The sequence below is a fragment of the Elgaria multicarinata genome, chromosome 10 (genome assembly GCF_023053635.1).
Source record: "Elgaria multicarinata webbii isolate HBS135686 ecotype San Diego chromosome 10, rElgMul1.1.pri, whole genome shotgun sequence".
Classification (NCBI taxonomy): Eukaryota; Metazoa; Chordata; class Lepidosauria; order Squamata; family Anguidae; genus Elgaria; species Elgaria multicarinata.
In genome coordinates, this window is record NC_086180.1 from 824,030 (window position 1) to 841,327 (window position 17,298).

A 17,298-nucleotide genomic window follows, 5' to 3' on the forward strand; every position below is an offset into this window, starting at 1 on the left:
GAACCTGGCTAGCCCTCCTCCCAATGCCATATCTCTGTCCGTAAACACATTAATGGGGGTGGGGTGGGGCTCAAGCCCCCCCACCTCCACTTGGTCCCATGTCCTCTCTCCTAGCACAAGATTTTAAGGGGGAAACCAGCCCAGCCCCACAAAGACCACACAATGCAAGGTCATGGCCCTTGCATTCCCCTTCTCGCCAAGCAGCACCTCCCCCTGTGTCAGATCCTGGCTGTTAAGAGCCAGACCAGGAGAACAGACACAGCAGGCTCAGGTGGACAATTGACCTGGGAGAGCCTTTCCTTCTTGTATTGGAATTATGGTTGAGCTCCCTAGGACGCAGGAGCCCTGGGCCTCCGTGGCTGGGGTTAGGACACATCTTTTAGAACGTACGCAGTCATGGGGTAGAACCGACAGCCCTGGTGAGTGCAGGACCAAAGTGGGGATTCATTTAAGAAGACTGCAAGGCAAGAAAAAAATGCCCTCTCCTCTCTCCATCCGGCCCAGTGGTGTGCAAAATAATCTTTTCTAAGGGGTTGGGGTGTTTCTTCTCTCTCTCTCTCTCTCTCTCACGCGCACGCACACACACCCCTTTTCCAAACCAGCGTGTCTTGTGGAAGCACATGGTGCCCACCTGCCCCTCCCACTGGCCTGCATTTCCATCTTAACCAAGCAGCTGCTGGAATAACGCTCTGCAGAGGCCACACGGAGGCTTCCCCCCCCCCCCCCCCCGCCCCACTGCACTGCGTGGTGATTTCATGCCCCCTCCTCCCCTGGAACTGGTGGGCTCCTGCTGAGCAGCATGTGCTGAGCGCCTGCAATTATCTGCCTTGGGAAATTAGTTATTGATTTAAAAATAGGCGTCTTTTTTAAGCTTTCATTTCACAAATCCCGAGTTTAGGAGTGAGCGTTTTTCAGGGTACCTGCATTGCTGCATTTTCGACAAGCTTCTAACCAGCTTTATTTTAAAAACTAGTTTTAAGTTGTGTGGGTTCCCCCCCCCCACAATACCAGTACACTTGCTGTCTTTCAAAATGTTCAGTTAGTAGTTTTCTCTGCTCTCCCACCCCTTTAAAAATATTCTTGTGCACCTGCAAAGAGGACTTTTTAAAAAGCTATTCCTCACTCGCTTGTGTTTTGACCAGTTGGATGTTGTTCTTGTATTGATCGCACGGACTGTGCCCTGTATTGAGTCGTTCAAAGGTCAGTTCTGTGTTTCTCAAGGTGAACTGCACCCGCCAGAGCTTGACTGCTTATCTGTGGATGAAAGAGAAGTGAGTCAGAAGCCCCCCCCCCCCCCGCCCCGGATCTTGTCAGGGGTGGCAAATTCTTTTTCATCTCTGATTCTGATCTGTGAACAAATTAGAGGTAGAAATGGGCTCAGGAGTGGTTGTTCTAAGAACAGAAGAAGAGTCATGCTGGATCAGTCCCGCATTCTGTTCACACAGTGGCCGAGGAGGAACACACAAGCAGGATATGAGTGCAACAGCACCCTTCTGCCCATGTTCCTCAGCAACTGGTGTACATAGGCCTACTGCCTCTGCTACTGGAGGGAGCACAGAGCCTTCTCCTCCAGCTTCTGGGAGGTACAAAGGTTTTCCTTAGCAAGCCGCTCCATCCTCCCAGCAAAGAGTGATTGGGAGGGACGGCCCAAATAACCCATTACAAAGGGCCGTATATGTGCATTCATGTATCTTGGTATTGTACGTTTGTCATAGAATCATAGAATAGCAGAGTTGTTAGGGGCTTACAAGGCCATCGAGTCCAACCCCCTGCTCAATGCAGGAATCCACCCTAAAGCATCCCTGACAGATGGTAGCATTGTAGTGCCTTCTAAAGAAGCCTTCTAGGCTGTAGATGTATTCATACTATTTCAACCTGCTTAAACTTTGGTCCAAGGTCTCTGGCTTTTCTGTGTCCTTAAGGAGCCCTCAGATGCTATGGGAACGGTGTGCTGTATAACCTCACTAGCTAGATCCAGGCAAGCCTGACCACCGATGCAGCTGTTCCTGTGAAGTGAACAGTTGGGGACTTGGAAGCACCGTCTGGGAGGCCTTTGGGTACAGCTGGGCTGGACTAGAGCTGCAGAGGCAATAGCTGGCAACCGGGCCCTTCCGCATTTGAGGCGCACCTCCCAGCTGCACGAGTCAATCTCAGCCGCTGGACTAAGCCTGGCCTTTATTTTGGCATGTGAATCATACAAGTTGATGCTCACTTCTTGGGGCTTCAGTCGTGGGGTGTTGTTCCTGTAGCAGTCTGTCTAATAGATTTGTAGAGCTGTGATAATTGTACGTTGTATAAATTAGGGGGAGAAGCTCCCTTCAATGTCACACTAAAATTCACTGGTGACTCGGAAATGTGTTCAGAAGGCGGTGGTTCATATTACGTTAAGAGATGTTTATTCTGACGTTTCAGAGATGCACCAATTAGCTCAAAGCTCGTACGAATAAACATCTCTGACAGATAGAATACAAACTACAGCCTTCTGAACTCATTTCCAAGTTGCCAGTGAATTTTGGTAGGAGACATTACTACAGAAATGTCTGCAGATGTTTTTCATAAATTTAAGTATGCACAGGTCGCCCAGCAAAACAGACTGGTGGGAGACTCAATGCGAGTCCTCCTTGCAGTTAGTCTCTTTCTCTTTAATCGCCTGCATCAAATACTCCCTTATTTTCTCAAGGATATCTGTTTTTATAAACCCTGACTTCAAATTGGGCAGAACTGTGTGCAGACGGTGCTTGTGGGCTTCTTTGTACTGCTGCTCAACCCTTCAGCCTGTCTACCTTCTCAGCCAGAACTTCAGAAGAGCCCTGATTCTGGATCAGACCAAGGGTCATAGAATCATAGAATCATAGAATAGCAGAGTTGGAAGGGGCCTACAAGGCCATCGAGTCCAACCCCCTGCCCAATGCAGGAATCCACCCTAAAGCATCCCTGACAGGTGGTTGTCCAGCTGCCTCTTGAATGCCTCTAGTGTGGGAGAGCCCACAACCTCCCTAGGTAACTGATTCCACCGTTGCACTGCTCTAACAGTTAGGAAGTTTTTCCTGATGTCCAGCCGGAATCTGGCTTCCTTTAACTTGAGCCTGTTATTCCGTGTCCTGCACTCTGGGAGGATCGAGAAGAGATCCTGGCCCTCCTCTGTGTGACAACCTTTTAAGTATTTGAAGACTGCTATCATGTCTCCCCTCAATCTTCTCTTCTCCAGGCTAAACATGCCCAGTTCTTTCAGTCTCTCTTCATAGGGCTTTGTTTCTAGACCTCTGATCATCCTGGTTGCCCTCTTCTGAACACGCTCCAGCTTGTCTGCGTCCTTCTTGAATTGTGGAGCCCAGAACTGGACACAATACTCTAGATGAGGCCTAACCAGGGCCGAATAGAGAGGAACCAGTACCTCACGTGATTTGGAAGCTATACTTCTATTAATGCAGCCCAAAATAGCATTTGCCTTTCTTGCAGCCATATCGCACTGTTGGCTCATATTCAGCTTGTGATCTACAACAATTCCAAGATCTTTCTCGTTTGTAGTATTGCTGAGCCAAGTGTCCCCCATCTTGTAACTGTGCATTTGGTTTCTATTCCCTAAATGTAGAACTTGGCATTTATCCCTATTAAATTTCATTCTGTTGTTTTCAGCCCAGCACTCCAGCCTATCAAGATCACTTTGAAGTTTGTTTCTGTCTTCCAGGGTATTAGCTATCCCACCCAATTTTGTGTCATCTGCAAATTTGATCAGCGATCCCTGCACCTCCTCGTCCAAATCATTAATAAAAATGTTGAAGAGCACTGGGCCCAGGACTGAGCCCTGCGGCACCCCACTCGTTGCCTCTCCCCAGTTTGAGAAGGTTCCATTGATAAGTACTCTTTGAGTCCGATTCTGTAGCCAACTGTGAATCCACCTAATAGTTGTTCCATCTAGCCCACTTTTAGCTAGTTTGTTAATCAGAATGTCATGTGGTACTTTGTCAAAAGCTTTGCTGAAGTCAAGATATATGACATCCACAGCATTCCCACAGTCCACAAGGGAGGTTATCCTATCAAAAAATGAGATCAAATTAGTCTGACAGGATTTGTTCCTGACAGATCCATGTTGGCTTCTAGTAATCACTGCATTGATTTCAAGGTGTTTACAGACTGACTTCTTTATAATCTGCTCCAGAATTTTCCCAGGGGTGGATGTCAGACTGACTGGTCTGTAGTTCCCAGGTTCCTCCTTTTTGCCCTTTTTGAAGATAGGGACAACGTTAGCCCTCCTCCAGTCGTCCGGCACCTCACCCGTCTTCCATCATTTTGCAAAGATAATAGACAAAGGTTCTGAGAGTTCTTCTGCTAGCTCCTTCATTACTCTTGGATGCAGTTCATCGGGCCCTGGAGATTTAAACTCATTCAAGGAAATTAGGTGTTCTTTGACCATTTGTTTATCAATCTCAAACTGCAATCCTGCCCCCTCAACTTCTGCTTCACTTTTTCCAGGGGGGTCATAGACCCGCTTTTGGGAGAAGACCGAGGCAAAGTAGGAATTGAGCATTTCAGCCTTTTCTTTGTCATCTGTTATCAATTTGCCATCCTCATTAAGCAGTTGAACCACCATTTCTTTCCTCTGTCTTTTACTACTCACGTATCTGAAGAAAGCCTTTTTATTGCTTTTAGCATCCCTCGCTAATCTCAGCTCATTCACAGCTTTAGCCTTCCTGACGCCATTTCGGCACTTCTGCGCCACTTGTCTGTACTCTTCTTTTGTAGCCTGGCCTTCCTTCCACTTCCTATATGTATCCCTTTTTGTTTTCAGGTCGTCTCTAAGCTTTTTGTGGAGCCACATTGGTTTCCTCTGTTGTCTTCTATCTTTTCTCCTTGTTGGAATTGTTTGTAACTGTGCCTTTAAAATTTCATTTTTTAAATACTCCCACCCATCCTGCACTCCTTTTCTCATTAGGCTCCCTTGCCACGGGACCTTACTTATCATAGTTCTGAGTTTATTAAAATCAGCTTTCCTAAAATCCAGAGTACGTGTATGGCTACGCTCGACTTTTGTCTCCTTCATAATCAAGAATTCAAGTATGACGTGGTCACTTTCCCCCAGAGTTCCCGTAACTGCCACTTTATCCACTAAGTCATCCCTATTGGTCAATAACAAGTCAAGGATTGCCGACCCTCTAGTTCCTTCCACCACTATCTAGTCCAGCATTTCGTTCACATACTGGCCAACTTGCTGCCTGTGGGACGCCCATCAGTGGGACGTGACTGCAAGAGCACCCGCCCAGTTGTGTTTCCCAGCAACTGATGCACATTGATATACTGCCTCTGATACTAAAGGCAGCCTACAGCCTTCAGAACTAGTAGCCATCGATACCCTTTTCTCTCATGAACCCTTTTAAAGCCATCCAAATTGGTGGCCATCACTACCTCTTATAGTAGCGAATTCCATCGTTTGACTCTGCGCTCGATGAAGACGTCCTTCCTTTTATCTGTCCTGAGTCTCCCACCAATCAGCTCCATGGGATAATGACCCCTTTGGGTTCTAGTATTATGAGAGGGGGAGAAAAATGCCTCCTTATCCACATTTCCCACACCACGCATAATTTTGTACATCTCTATCAAGTCTCCCCTTTTCTCCAAGCTAAAGAATCTCAGCTGCTGTCACCTTTCCTCATAGGGAAGTTGCTCCAGCCCCATGATCCTTTTTGTTGTCCCTTTGTGCACCTTTTCCAACTCTACAATCTAGGAAATAGAAACCAAATGCACAGTTACAAGATGAGGGATACTTGGCTCAGCAATACTACAAACGAGAAGGATCTTGGAATTGTTGTAGATCACAAGCTGAATATGAGCCAACAGTGCGATATGGCTGCAAGAAAGGCCAATGCTATTTTGGGCTGCATTAATAGAAGTATAGCTTCCAGATCACGTGAGGTACTGGTTCCTCTCTATTCGGCCCTGGTTAGGCCTCATCTAGAGTATTGCGTCCAGTTCTGGGCTCCACAATTCAAGAAGGATGCAGACAAGCTGGAGCGTGTTCAGAAGAGGGCAACCAGGATGATCAGGGGTCTGGAAACAAAGCCCTATGAAGAGAGACTGAAAGAACTGGGCATGTTTAGCCTGGAGAAGAGAAGATTGAGGGGAGACAGGATAGCACTCTTCAAATACTTGAAAGGTTGTCACACAGAGGAGGGCCAGGATCTCTTCTCGATCCTCCCAGAGTGCAGGACACAGAATAATGGGCTCAAGTTAAAGGAAGCCAGATTCCAGCTGGACATCAGGAAAAACTTCCCGACTGTTAGAGCAGTACGACAATGGAATCAGTTACCTAGGGAGGTTGTGGGCTCTCCCACACAAGAGGCATTCAAGAGGCAGCTGGACAACCCTCTGTCAGGGATGCTTTAGGGTGGATTCCTACATTGAGCAAGGGGTTGGACTCGGTGGCCTTGGAGGCCCCTTCCAACTCGACTCTTCTAGGATTCTGTGGTCTTCCTAGTCACCCCATCCCATCCTGCTGGCCCCTCCGTTACACAAAGCAGCCTGGGAGGAAAGGGATGCGCTCTTTCCTTGCCTTTCCCCTTGGCCTCATCCTGTCAGTATGTGCCCCTGTCAGTCGGTTGGGATCACTCCAATCAAACCGCGTAAAATGTGACATCATGCCAATTTTTTAGTTGTCCCTGATTTTGATCTTTAAGGCCCTCTGAGGCCAGGGACTGATTCAGTTCAGAACACGAGGTTTCGACCGAGGACTCCTCTCCATGTTGCTTTGTTTCAGGAAATTAGGACTTTGCAAGGGGCGGCACCTTCTCTCTCTTTGCCACAGGGTGGTAGAACAGCCTTCCTTGGAAGGGGCGGCCATGCTTGCTTCTCCTGAGTTTTATACATTTGTTTATCTAAAGAATTTTTATCTAGCTGAAAAGGCTCCCAGAGTGGCTTGCAGATCAGTAGAAAAAACCAGAAGCACTGGATTAGTAGCACAACATAAAAGGAAAGAGGGAGGAGAGAAGCAGCAAATTTAGGCACCAATTCACAAAGTTACAAAGCAATTTCGGGGACCGGCTGGGATGGAAAACATTTCAGAGAGATCCTGTGGAGTCCAAAGCATCTGGTCTGTCAGCAGGAGCCCTGCTTCCCATCTCCCCGGATGGACTTTATAGAAGTGCAAAGGCCTTTAGTTAGATATGGTTGGCTTTCAAGTTCTGGTTGTGAATTCGTGTATTGCTAAGGGTTATTTTGTATTGTGCTGCTGCGATTATAGGGGTTTAATTTATCTATTCACAATTCTTATGAGTTGCCTTCTAAACTGCCTTGAACAGAAAAAAGTGGGTTAGAAATCTATAATAATAAATGGGGGGGGGGGGGCTATGGGAGTGCACCGTGACCGGGACTGTGCTTAGGGCTGCTACCAGTGGGCGTGGACACACTCGGGCAGGGCAGGCCCAGCTGTTAGGTTTGCTGGAAGGCTTCGCTGCCCCGAGCTAAGGGCTTGTCCCAACCCGTGCAGATCTGGCTCCATTTGCCAGTGTATTAAATAAATGAGTATACATTTTAGCACCGATATTATGATTTCATAACAGGGACGAGATAGTATTGTGGATTATTGTTTAGATGGTGTGTGAAATAACAGGAGAAACACTCAGCACTGCTGTGACTTTCCTCACACCTTTAGCCTCCATGAATTGTATGTCAGGAACCTAATTTGCAGAGCCTTATTTTGCCCTATAAGTAGCTCTGGAAATACTAATATTTATGGGGGTGAGGCGGTGGATGGGTTTAGCACCATAAACTAGATATAAAAACACAAAGAACAACACTATTAAAAGCTTGACAGAACAAAACTATGTTCATGGCCCATGTGAAGTACAGTTAAAGGGAGTGCCAGTGTAAATTCCATGTGTGTGGGGGGGGGATTTCATAATTGGGTGCCACTACAGCAAAGGCCCTGTCTTGAGTCTGCACCAGCCTAGCCTGCCTAGTTGGAGGGGCATATCATTCAGCCTCAGAGGATGATAGCAACTTACAGGCAGGTTAAACTACAAGTTCAACCACAGCTTTTAAAGCTCAACTAAAAACTTTTCTTTTTCCTAAAGCTTTTAAAACTTGATGTTGTGCAGACTTCTACTGTTACTTTCTACTGTTAGTTTTTCCCTACCCTGTGCCTGCTTACCCTTCCCTGTACCTGTTTGCATTCTCTTCCCCTCCTTATTGTTTTACTATGATTTTATTAGATTGTAAGCCTATGCGGCAGGGTCTTGCTATTTACTGTTTTACTCTGTACAGCACCATGTACATTGATGGTGCTATATAAATAAATAATAATAATAATAATAATAAAAGTGTGAGTAGGCAAGAGCCAGCATCTTAAGTTGTGCTTGGAAGCCGGTCAGCCTGGCCCAAGACCAGTGTTACTGGATTTGTGAAACACCTGCTTGAGAAAAGTCTGGCCACGGTGTTTTGCATCAGCTGTGTTTTCCAGACGCTTCTCGAGGGCTGCTCCACGTAGCGTGCCTTCTAGTAATCCATACAAGAGGTGATAAGGCATGAATCGCTGTGGCCAGTTCCTCTTTCCCCGGGAAAAGGTGCAGCTGACGCACCAGCTAACATTGGGCAAAGGCTCTCTTGGCTACAGCCACCCCCTGGCCTTCCAGAATCAGACCTGGAATCCAGAATTTAAGAAAGCCATAAAGACTGATCTCTTCCGGCAGGCCTACCCAGTTGAATTTTAAGATGCCTTTTTAATGGTGTGCTGCTTTTAATGATGCACTGGTTTTAGACGTTTGAATTAGTTGTATGTATTTCGATCCAGAGGGACAGGCGGGTTGTTGTTGTTGTTGTTGTTATTATTATTATTATTGCAGCCCAGGCTGTGTACCTGCCAGATCCTTCAGAGGGAATGCTACCCCATCCAGAACCGGTTGTGCTCCCAAGCGTGGGGTGGCTTGTCTATGGATCAGCAGGATTCCTGTCTGATCCTACCTAGATTGTGCCTCAGTTTGTTCACCCGCATCAGTTTCCTCACTGCAGGACTTCCATTGCCTCCGTGGCTTCAGTTGAAAAGGGGATGGATGGATAGATAGATTGATCGATCGATCGATCGATCTCACCAGCGTATTGATGAGGCCCCAACTCCAACTCTCCAGATGACTCCGCCAGGCGGCCCCTTTGAAGCCCTTTCTGGGCCCCGCCTCCTTTATGCAGCATTCCCTCACCTTCTTGGGACAACGTTTTCTTCTCTGCGGTATCAAACAATGTCTGGGAATGTTGCACTGCAGATGGCTGAGACCTGGCTAACTTTTGTTCCTTTGCTCCCTCCCTAGACATCAAGCACCAGCATCAGGATGAGTGTGGAAGCGAGCGGCAAGCCCCTGAAAGTGGGCTCTAGAGTGGAAGTCATCGGGAAGGGGTACCGAGGAACGGTGGCCTACGTGGGTGCCACCTTGTTTGCCACTGGGAAGTGGGTTGGCGTCATCCTGGATGAAGCGAAAGGCAAGAACGACGGCACAGTGCAGGGCAGGAAGTATTTCACCTGCGAGGAAAACCATGGCATCTTTGTGAGGCAGTCACAGGTAAGCTTCCTTCTGGGGGCCACGTGGAGGTGGGGACTCGATGCTTGTAACATCCTGGCCAGGGAAGAAACTCTGCTGAACATGCCAGGTAGGGAAAGTAAGGAGGAAAAGGTCTTTTTCTTTACATCCCCACAAAACGTTCTGGGGCTGCTGAAATCTCCAAGCCCCTGTGATGCAGGGAGAAAATTGGCCGGGCCCTTGGTTTCTCAGTCTCTGGCCCCTCTCAGGACACAGGCTCCTGCTCACGGGCACTCCCATCTCATCTTGGAAGCTTTGGTTGGAGTCTGTTTGCATAATGCAGCATTTGTGGCCGTGGAATAAATAGGCTCCCCCCCCCCTCCCCGGTCTGGGCCGTGTTTACTTGTGGGCAGCGTGATGCGTCCTTCCTTCCAGTTGTGTTGGGCTGCAGCTTCCATCATTCCCTGCCAGTGTGGCCAGTCAGTGTAGAGGACACTGAGCTACGTGGACCCACGGTCCGACTCTGGACAGGCAGGTTTCCATGTTCCTGGAGAGGCCGACCATCCTGTCCTTAACCTGCTGTGTCAATCATAGAATCATAGAATAGTGGAGTTGGAAGGGGCCTACAAGGCAATCGAGTCCAACCCCCTGCTCAAGGCAAGAATCCACCCTAAAGCATGCCTGACAGGTGGTTGTCCAGCTGCCTCTTGAATGCCTCCAGTGTGTGAGAGCCCACAACCTCCCTAGGTAACTGGTTCCATTGTAGTACTGCTCTAACAATGAAACCAGTGTCAAGACTTTGAAAGCTCAGGACTAGCCCAGGCCTTTGTCTGTCCTTCTGAACAAGACTGGGGTGATGTCCAGCAGTGTCCACAGCCAGAGGCTGTAGCAGTGAGCAGAGAGAAGCTGTCTAGGAGAAAGCCCTGAATGACTTTGGGCTGAGTTCCCTCCGGGGCTGCCTCATCCCTTTCTGTCCTTGCCCGATCCCTGTGATCTTCCGAGGGGGCGCTTCCGAGGGTGCTGCGTGCACCTGGGGTTTTCCTCCAAAGCCCTTGTGGTGAGGGTCTTGAGTGCTTGCAGAGTTGGTTGTGGGCTCTCCCACCCTAGAGGCCTTCAAGAGGCTGCTGGACAACCATCTGTCAGGGATGCTTTAGGGTGGATTCCTGCATTGAGCCGGGGTTTGGACTCGATGGCCTTGTAGGCCCCTTCCAGCTCTGCTATTCTATGATGCTATGATTTTATGCTGCAGCACCCACCCTCCGGCCGGCTTTAGCAGTTGACATTTGAGAGGCCCCACAGTTTTGACATCCAGGCGTCTTCTTAAAACTTTGCAGCGGCTTTCCCTGAAGTGTAACCCAGCCAGCTGTGGTTTGTGGCACACAGCAGAGTGTCTAGTTTTATTCTGATGAATTTGTATTGCGTTGTTTTTATTGGTGTATTTATGTCAGTGCATTTATGTTCACCACTTTGATAAAACGATGTATGAATTTGAAAAACGAATAAATAAAACCAGGGCTTCAGCGCTCATCCCGGCTGCCCCACCCTTCCTGGCGTTTCAGTGTGGCCCTGAGAATGCAGGCTGGCAGCCGTGGCTTCCTCCTCTGACACGGGATGTCTTGCAGTGGTGGGATGGATCTTCACTTAAGGGTTCTTGAGACGAACGTCCGGGAGCGCCCAGCGTTGCCTGTGGTGGTGGGCCCATCAGGAGGGCGGCTGTGCGGGTGCCCCGTCTGCTGGGGTCCAGTCCAATTCCAAGTCCAGGGGGTGGCCGGCCTTGGCGCGCCAAGCATTATGACGCTTGAGGTGCAAAGCCCAAACGGCAGTCCGGACCCCCTCGACGAACACGGGGTGCCATCACCCACTGCTCTTGCACAGAAGGACGGCTTCCCTCTCCCGTCCGGCGTGACGCCCGGACCCCCATTCAGGGCAGCTGCCGCTTCGCCTTTGCCCTTGTGGTGCGTGTCCCCTGACCTGGACATTGTGCCCTGTGCCAGCCTGGCTGCTGGAGCGCCTCTGTAGCTTATTTCCTCCGATGCCGTTCCGGGGGTGCTTAGAAGGGGCCGTTGCTATGGCAAAGCTGCTGCTGGCAATGGGAGTGGGAGGCGGCTGCCTCCGTCGCAGTTTTGTCCAGGTGGCGGAACGTGAAGAAGCAGCAAGACCCGGACTGTGTTAGCTTGCAAACTGTATACGTGCGTTTTGCTGTAGCCCTATCAACGTCATTTTACGTTTCAGCAATGATAATAGATATAGATCAGCCTTCCTCAACCTGGGGCGCTCCAGATGTGTTGGACTACAACTCCCAGAATGCCCCAGCCAGCTGGCTGGGGTATTCTGGGAGATGCAGTCCAACACATCTGGAGCACCGCAGGTTGAGGAAGGCTGATATAGATAGATATATCTCATAAAAAGTATTCTGCCACCCCAGTTTTTGAAATGTATTATGCATTAGTAGTTGTGCGCCTCTCTAAAACATGTCCATGTTTATTTTTGTTGTAGAAGATGGCAATTAGGTTCAAGGCCCCCCACTCATGACTGGATTTGAACCCAGATCTCTTGTGCTGGCTCTTCAGGGGCCAGGACCTGGTTCCTTTGTGCCCAAGAGCAGAGGTTCAGGCTGAGGCCATCAGCGCTTTTCGCCTGTCCTCCCTTGTCTTCTCCAGTGCCGTCTCTTCAAGTGCCAACTCCTGCTTTTCGTAAACTGTCCCAAACATACTTGAGATCAGCCTCCCCTTGTCCAGCCCTCCTGAGGGCTTTTGCCATCCGGTCTTTGAGGCCCACGTGGAGGCCTGTCCATTAGCCTGCGCCGGACGGAGGTCCACTCCTTTGCTTTGTTGGTGCATTCAGTTCTCCGCTGGGGCAGCCATCCACCTGCTTGGCCTCTAGATCCTGCTGCACCGTAACATTTCTACCTACCTGTGGCTTGGATGAGGCCTCGTGACTCAGCCCCAGCAAAGGCCTCTGCAGTCAGGCTCTCCGCTCAGAAATGCTCTTGCCCTGTCTTATCACTTAGGGCACTCAGGGGGTATCAAATGGTCTGCCTGACTCTTGTGGATTGTAACCTTCCATTCCTAAGAGCTTAGAACGTAAGGGCTGCGTCCCCCCTAAGGCTGAATCTGACCAATGGCCTCTGTAGTCTAGCATCCTTTCCACATTGTGGCCAACCAGCTGCCTGTGGCAAGCTGAACTATACAATAGTTGCCATAGCAAGCCCCTCCAGTGATCTACTGCAAATAAAGAAGGAGTTTGGGCTTGGGTGGGTGAGGAAATGGCCTCCATTGGTCGTATGATGACTGAGGTATTGTCATCAGATGGATGTGCAGAGCGGGCGAAGGGCCTCCCTTCCAGCATCTGTGGAGCACAGCGCTTCCGGTAAGGCTTTGCGCATCCAGCAAGGAGCAACACGCTGGGGAAGCTGTTTGCGAGGCCGGAGCCCTGTTCAAGCTGGGCCAAGTGCAGTTTTCACAGGGTGGAGAACCCACTTTGTGGGCATATTGGGCCTGAAAGGAACTGGATTGTGCTGGTAGGGATGTATTTTCTGTTCTGCTGGGATGGGAGGGAAATGTTTATGTTGGCCCCTGCCTCAAGAGGAGAGAAATCTCAAGGAAAGCCTTGTTTTTCCTCACTTATGACAACGCCGTGTTCAATTTTATTCAGATCCAGGTTTTCGATGATGGCGCAGATACAACATCCCCGGAAACGCCGGAGTCTTCTGCCTCAAAGGTCCCCAAGAGAGGTAGGGGCTTTGTGGTCCTTGGCTTTGCATTGCTTGCTTGCTAGAGGCCCCTTCTCGCAGCAACCCATGGGGCTCCCAGCCCTGCCTTCCAGAGGGCTCCTGGTTCAGTGCTTTCGCAGGAGAGGCCAAAGGCCTTGCACCGTCTTCCCTCGCAATTCCCCAGCCGTATGTTACGACCCTCAGCGTGTGAAATCTGCATGGCGCTGCTTCTGTGGCTGTAGCTCTGGCAGCTCCCGAGCACTGAGTTCTGCTTTATCTATAGCGACCTGAGCAGGAGAAGCCTTTCAAATGATGGCATGGCAGGAGGAACGACATACGAATGATCTGCCCGTGCCTCTGCACTGACGTGAACCGATGTGTCAAGGTCCGGAGCGCTGCCGTGTGCTCTGTCCTGGCACGTGGGGAGACTGAGAGTGGGTGAACCGCCCAGAGAGCTTCAGCTATTGGGCGGTATAAAAATGTAATAAATAAATAAATACTTGGCGCTGGGCAGAGCGCTTGCTGATGCCAGGTATAGTAGGTGGATTTATTAGGAAACAGTTTGAGAATGTCAGATGTCTCTGCAAGCTTATCTCCGTAAGAAGTTCCCACGGGATATAGAATCATAGAATCATAGAATGGCAGAGTTGGGAGGGGCCTACAAGGCCATCGAGTCCAACCCCCTGCTCAAGGCAGGAATCCACCCTAAAGCAGCCCTGACAGATGGCTGTCCAGCTGCCTCTTGAAGGCCTCTAGTGTGGGAGAGCCCACCACCTCACCAGGCAACTGATTCCATTGTCGTACTCTCTAACAGTCAGGAAATTTTTCTAGCTTGTTTTTCTAGCTTGTTTATCTAGCTTGCATACTCCCCATTGCGGCCTTGAAGCTGCTGCTTCTCTGGGAACTTCGGAGTGTTTGCAAAGGAAGGGGCTGCTCTTAGAAGTGGGTTGTGCTGTCCCGCCCTCTTGGCACACATGGGCATGGCTTGCAGGTCAGAGGACCTGTCTGTCAAGTGGCTTTGAATAGGCCTTAAATGCTGGTGTAAAAAGCTTTGCAAGCTATGTTAGGCATTATAAGAAAAGGAGCTGAGAATAAAACGGCCAGTATCAGACAGCCCTTATACAAATCGATGGTGCAACCACACTTAGAATACTCTGTACAGTTCTGGTCAACACACCTAAAAAAAGGATATTATAGAGTTGGAAAAAGGGCAGAAAAGGGCAACTAAAATGGTTAAGGAGCTGGAGCATCTGCCCTCTGAGGGAAGGTTACATCAACTGGGATTGTTTAGCATGGAGAAAAGGAGGCTGAGGGGAGACATGATGTACAAAATGATGCCTGGTGTGGAGAATGTAGATAGGGAAACATTTTTCTCCCTCTTTCAAAATACTAGAACCCAATAGGGTCATCCCATGAAGCTGGTTGGTGGGAGATCCAGGACAAATAAAAGGAAGAACTTCTTCACACAGCGCATAGTTAAATTCTAGAACTCACTACCACAAGATGTAGTGATGGCCACCCATTTGGATGGCTTGAAAAGAGGGTTAGATAAATTCCAGGAGGCAAAGGCTATCCATTGCTACTAGCCCTGATGGTTGGGTGCCATCTCCAGTATTCGAGGCAGTAAGCCTGTGTGCACCAGTTGCTGGGGAACATGGGTGGGAGGGTGGTGTTGCACCATGTCCTGCTTGTTCAACCCTGGCCGATGGCTGGTTGGCCACTGTGTGAACAGAGTGCTGGACGAGACGGACCCCTGGTCTGATCCAGCATCAGGGCTCTTCTTATGTTCTTATATCCCATGGGAGTAAGCAAGCTAGATTCCGTGGGAACTTCTTACAGAGAAACTGTTTCCTAATAAATCTGTCTACTGGGCACAAGGCCAGCCTTGTAGCTATACCTGACCGCTATGGATCTTGCAGTGAGGTGCCCCAAATCCCGAGGAAGCGTGGAAATGGGGAGAGGCTGTGTCAAATAGCCCCAAGGAGAAACTGATAGAGATACAGTTCTTGCCCTCAGGAGAGATCCAGGAATCTGCAAGATTTCTGCTTGTGCTCCTCATTCTCTCTGGCCACCAGCGGCTGAATGTAAATAACAGACAGCTTTAAGAGCTGAAAGTGCTCTGGAGAGAGGACACCACTGGGTCTGCGTGTGATGTGGCCTTGATGGCTCATAGAATCATAGAATAGCAGAGTTGGAAGGGGTCTACAAGGCCATCGGGTCCAACCCCTTGCTCAAGGCAGGAATGCACCTCAAGGATGCAGGATGACCACCTTAAGGAGAGGGACAGGAGGAGCGTGATCCTGTGACTGCTTCTTGATCTCTCAGTGGTTTTTGATACCATTGACCACGGCATTCTCCTGAACCGCCTCCATGAGTTGGCAGTTTGAGGCACTGTTCTACAGTGGCTTGACTCGTACTTGCGGAATCAATTCCAGAGAATAGCATTGGGCGACTGCCTGAGCCTTGCGGCAGCTGAACTGTGAGGTGCCACATGGCGCCATCCTGCTCCCATCGCTATTTATTGCCTTTATGAAGCCACTGGGAGATGTGGGGCAAGGTGTCACCAGTATGACAGCCAGCTCTGTTTCTCTGTAATATCTGAATTGGAAGAGGCTGAGCACATTCTGAACCAACGCCTGGATGCAGTTATGGCTTGGACGGTGGCCAATAAACTGAAGCGGAATCCCAACAGGACAGTTCCCAGGTCCAGGAATTGAGCTGTTTGCCTGTTCTGAACGGGGCTGTGCTCCCTCTGGAGGAGCAGGTCCATAGTTTGGGGGTGCTCCTGGATCCATCTTTGTCAGTAGAAGCCTCGGTGGCCCAGAACACCCATTGCCAACCTCCATTGGTACACCAACTACACCCATTCCTGTATAGGGCTAGCCTAGCCACGGTCATCCATGCACTGGTAACCTCACAATTAGACTACTGCAATGTGCTCTCTGCGGGGCTACCCTGGTCTGCGATCCAGCAGCTGCAGCTAGTGCAGAAGGCCTCCGCTAGGGTGCTCACTGGGACACCCAGCTATGCTCACATGACACCTGCGTTAAAAGAACCGCACTGGATGCCAGTTAGCTAACGAGCGACGTACAAGGTTATGTTACTGTCCTGCAAAGCCCCAAAACAACTTGGGGCCAGATTACCTAGCAGGCTGTCTTCCCTCATCATATATGCCCAGGTGACGTTTAAGATCAGCAGAGGAGGCCTGGCCGGTCATTCAGGAACTAATGGAAGTTCACCCTGCCACACCCCAATGTCTGGCCTTCTCAGTAGCGGCACCCACCCTCTGCAAAACCCTCCCTCGTGCAGTTCAGGAGGCAGTAAACGCTCCATCTTTCAATGTCACCTCCTGGAAACACACCTGTCCACGTAGGGTTTCTCTGGGCTGTAATTAAATTAATCATGTTGCTCCACCTTACTGCTCCTTGTATTGCTTTCATTGTAATTGCAATTATTTTTAATGTTGTGTTTTAAATGTGATTTCAATATTTTTATGTGAATTGCTTAGGGATTTTGTTATATTTAGTGATATAAAATAATTACAAATGAATATATCTCTTCGTTGCACATAGATGTACTGAAAGGTTTGTAACAGGAGCTTACAGCTTGTGGACAGTATTCTGAGCTATAAGGAAACACACACACACACACACACACACACACACACCCATCAGCCCACCAACTGGCAGTGGAGTGTGGAGTATGGGGGAAAGTTGGGGCTTAGATATGGCTTGTAGCATCTGACATTCCTCCCCCCACCGCCCCCAAATCCTGGTTAATTAAAGCCAAACTGCATGTCAGGGGGTCGGTTGCATCCTGAAAAGCTGCTGAGCAGGTGAAGAGTCTTGTCAACCCTAATTGGGAAGAAAAGAGATGCCTTGGAAGGGGCAGCTCACGTACAAGACCCAGAGAGGTTTATTTCTTTAACTCAGAGTAACAAGTGGGACCTGCAGCAGCAAAACGTTGCAGTTCATTTCTAGATATGTGTCCACTTTCTGTTTCGTCTGTCCTGCACACTCTGTTTTTAAACCGATTTCAAAATCTACATTTCAAAAGTGTTGCTTTCCGTACCTGGATACATGCACA

General features: G+C 49.3%; 1 protein-coding gene across 2 annotated transcripts in view; it reads left to right on the plus strand.

Annotated features, from left to right (window-relative positions):
* The window catches only part of DCTN1 (dynactin subunit 1), an 89,693-nt gene that overhangs the window by 26,365 nt on the left and 46,030 nt on the right, over positions 1 to 17,298 (plus strand). For both annotated transcript variants that reach the window (XM_063135828.1, XM_063135827.1), the window contains exons 2-3: positions 9,294 to 9,542; positions 13,155 to 13,233. In XM_063135828.1, coding sequence (XP_062991898.1) covers positions 9,315 to 9,542; positions 13,155 to 13,233 — 307 coding nt within the window. In that variant the 5' untranslated portion in view covers positions 9,294 to 9,314. The remainder of the gene's footprint in view (positions 1 to 9,293; positions 9,543 to 13,154; positions 13,234 to 17,298) is intronic.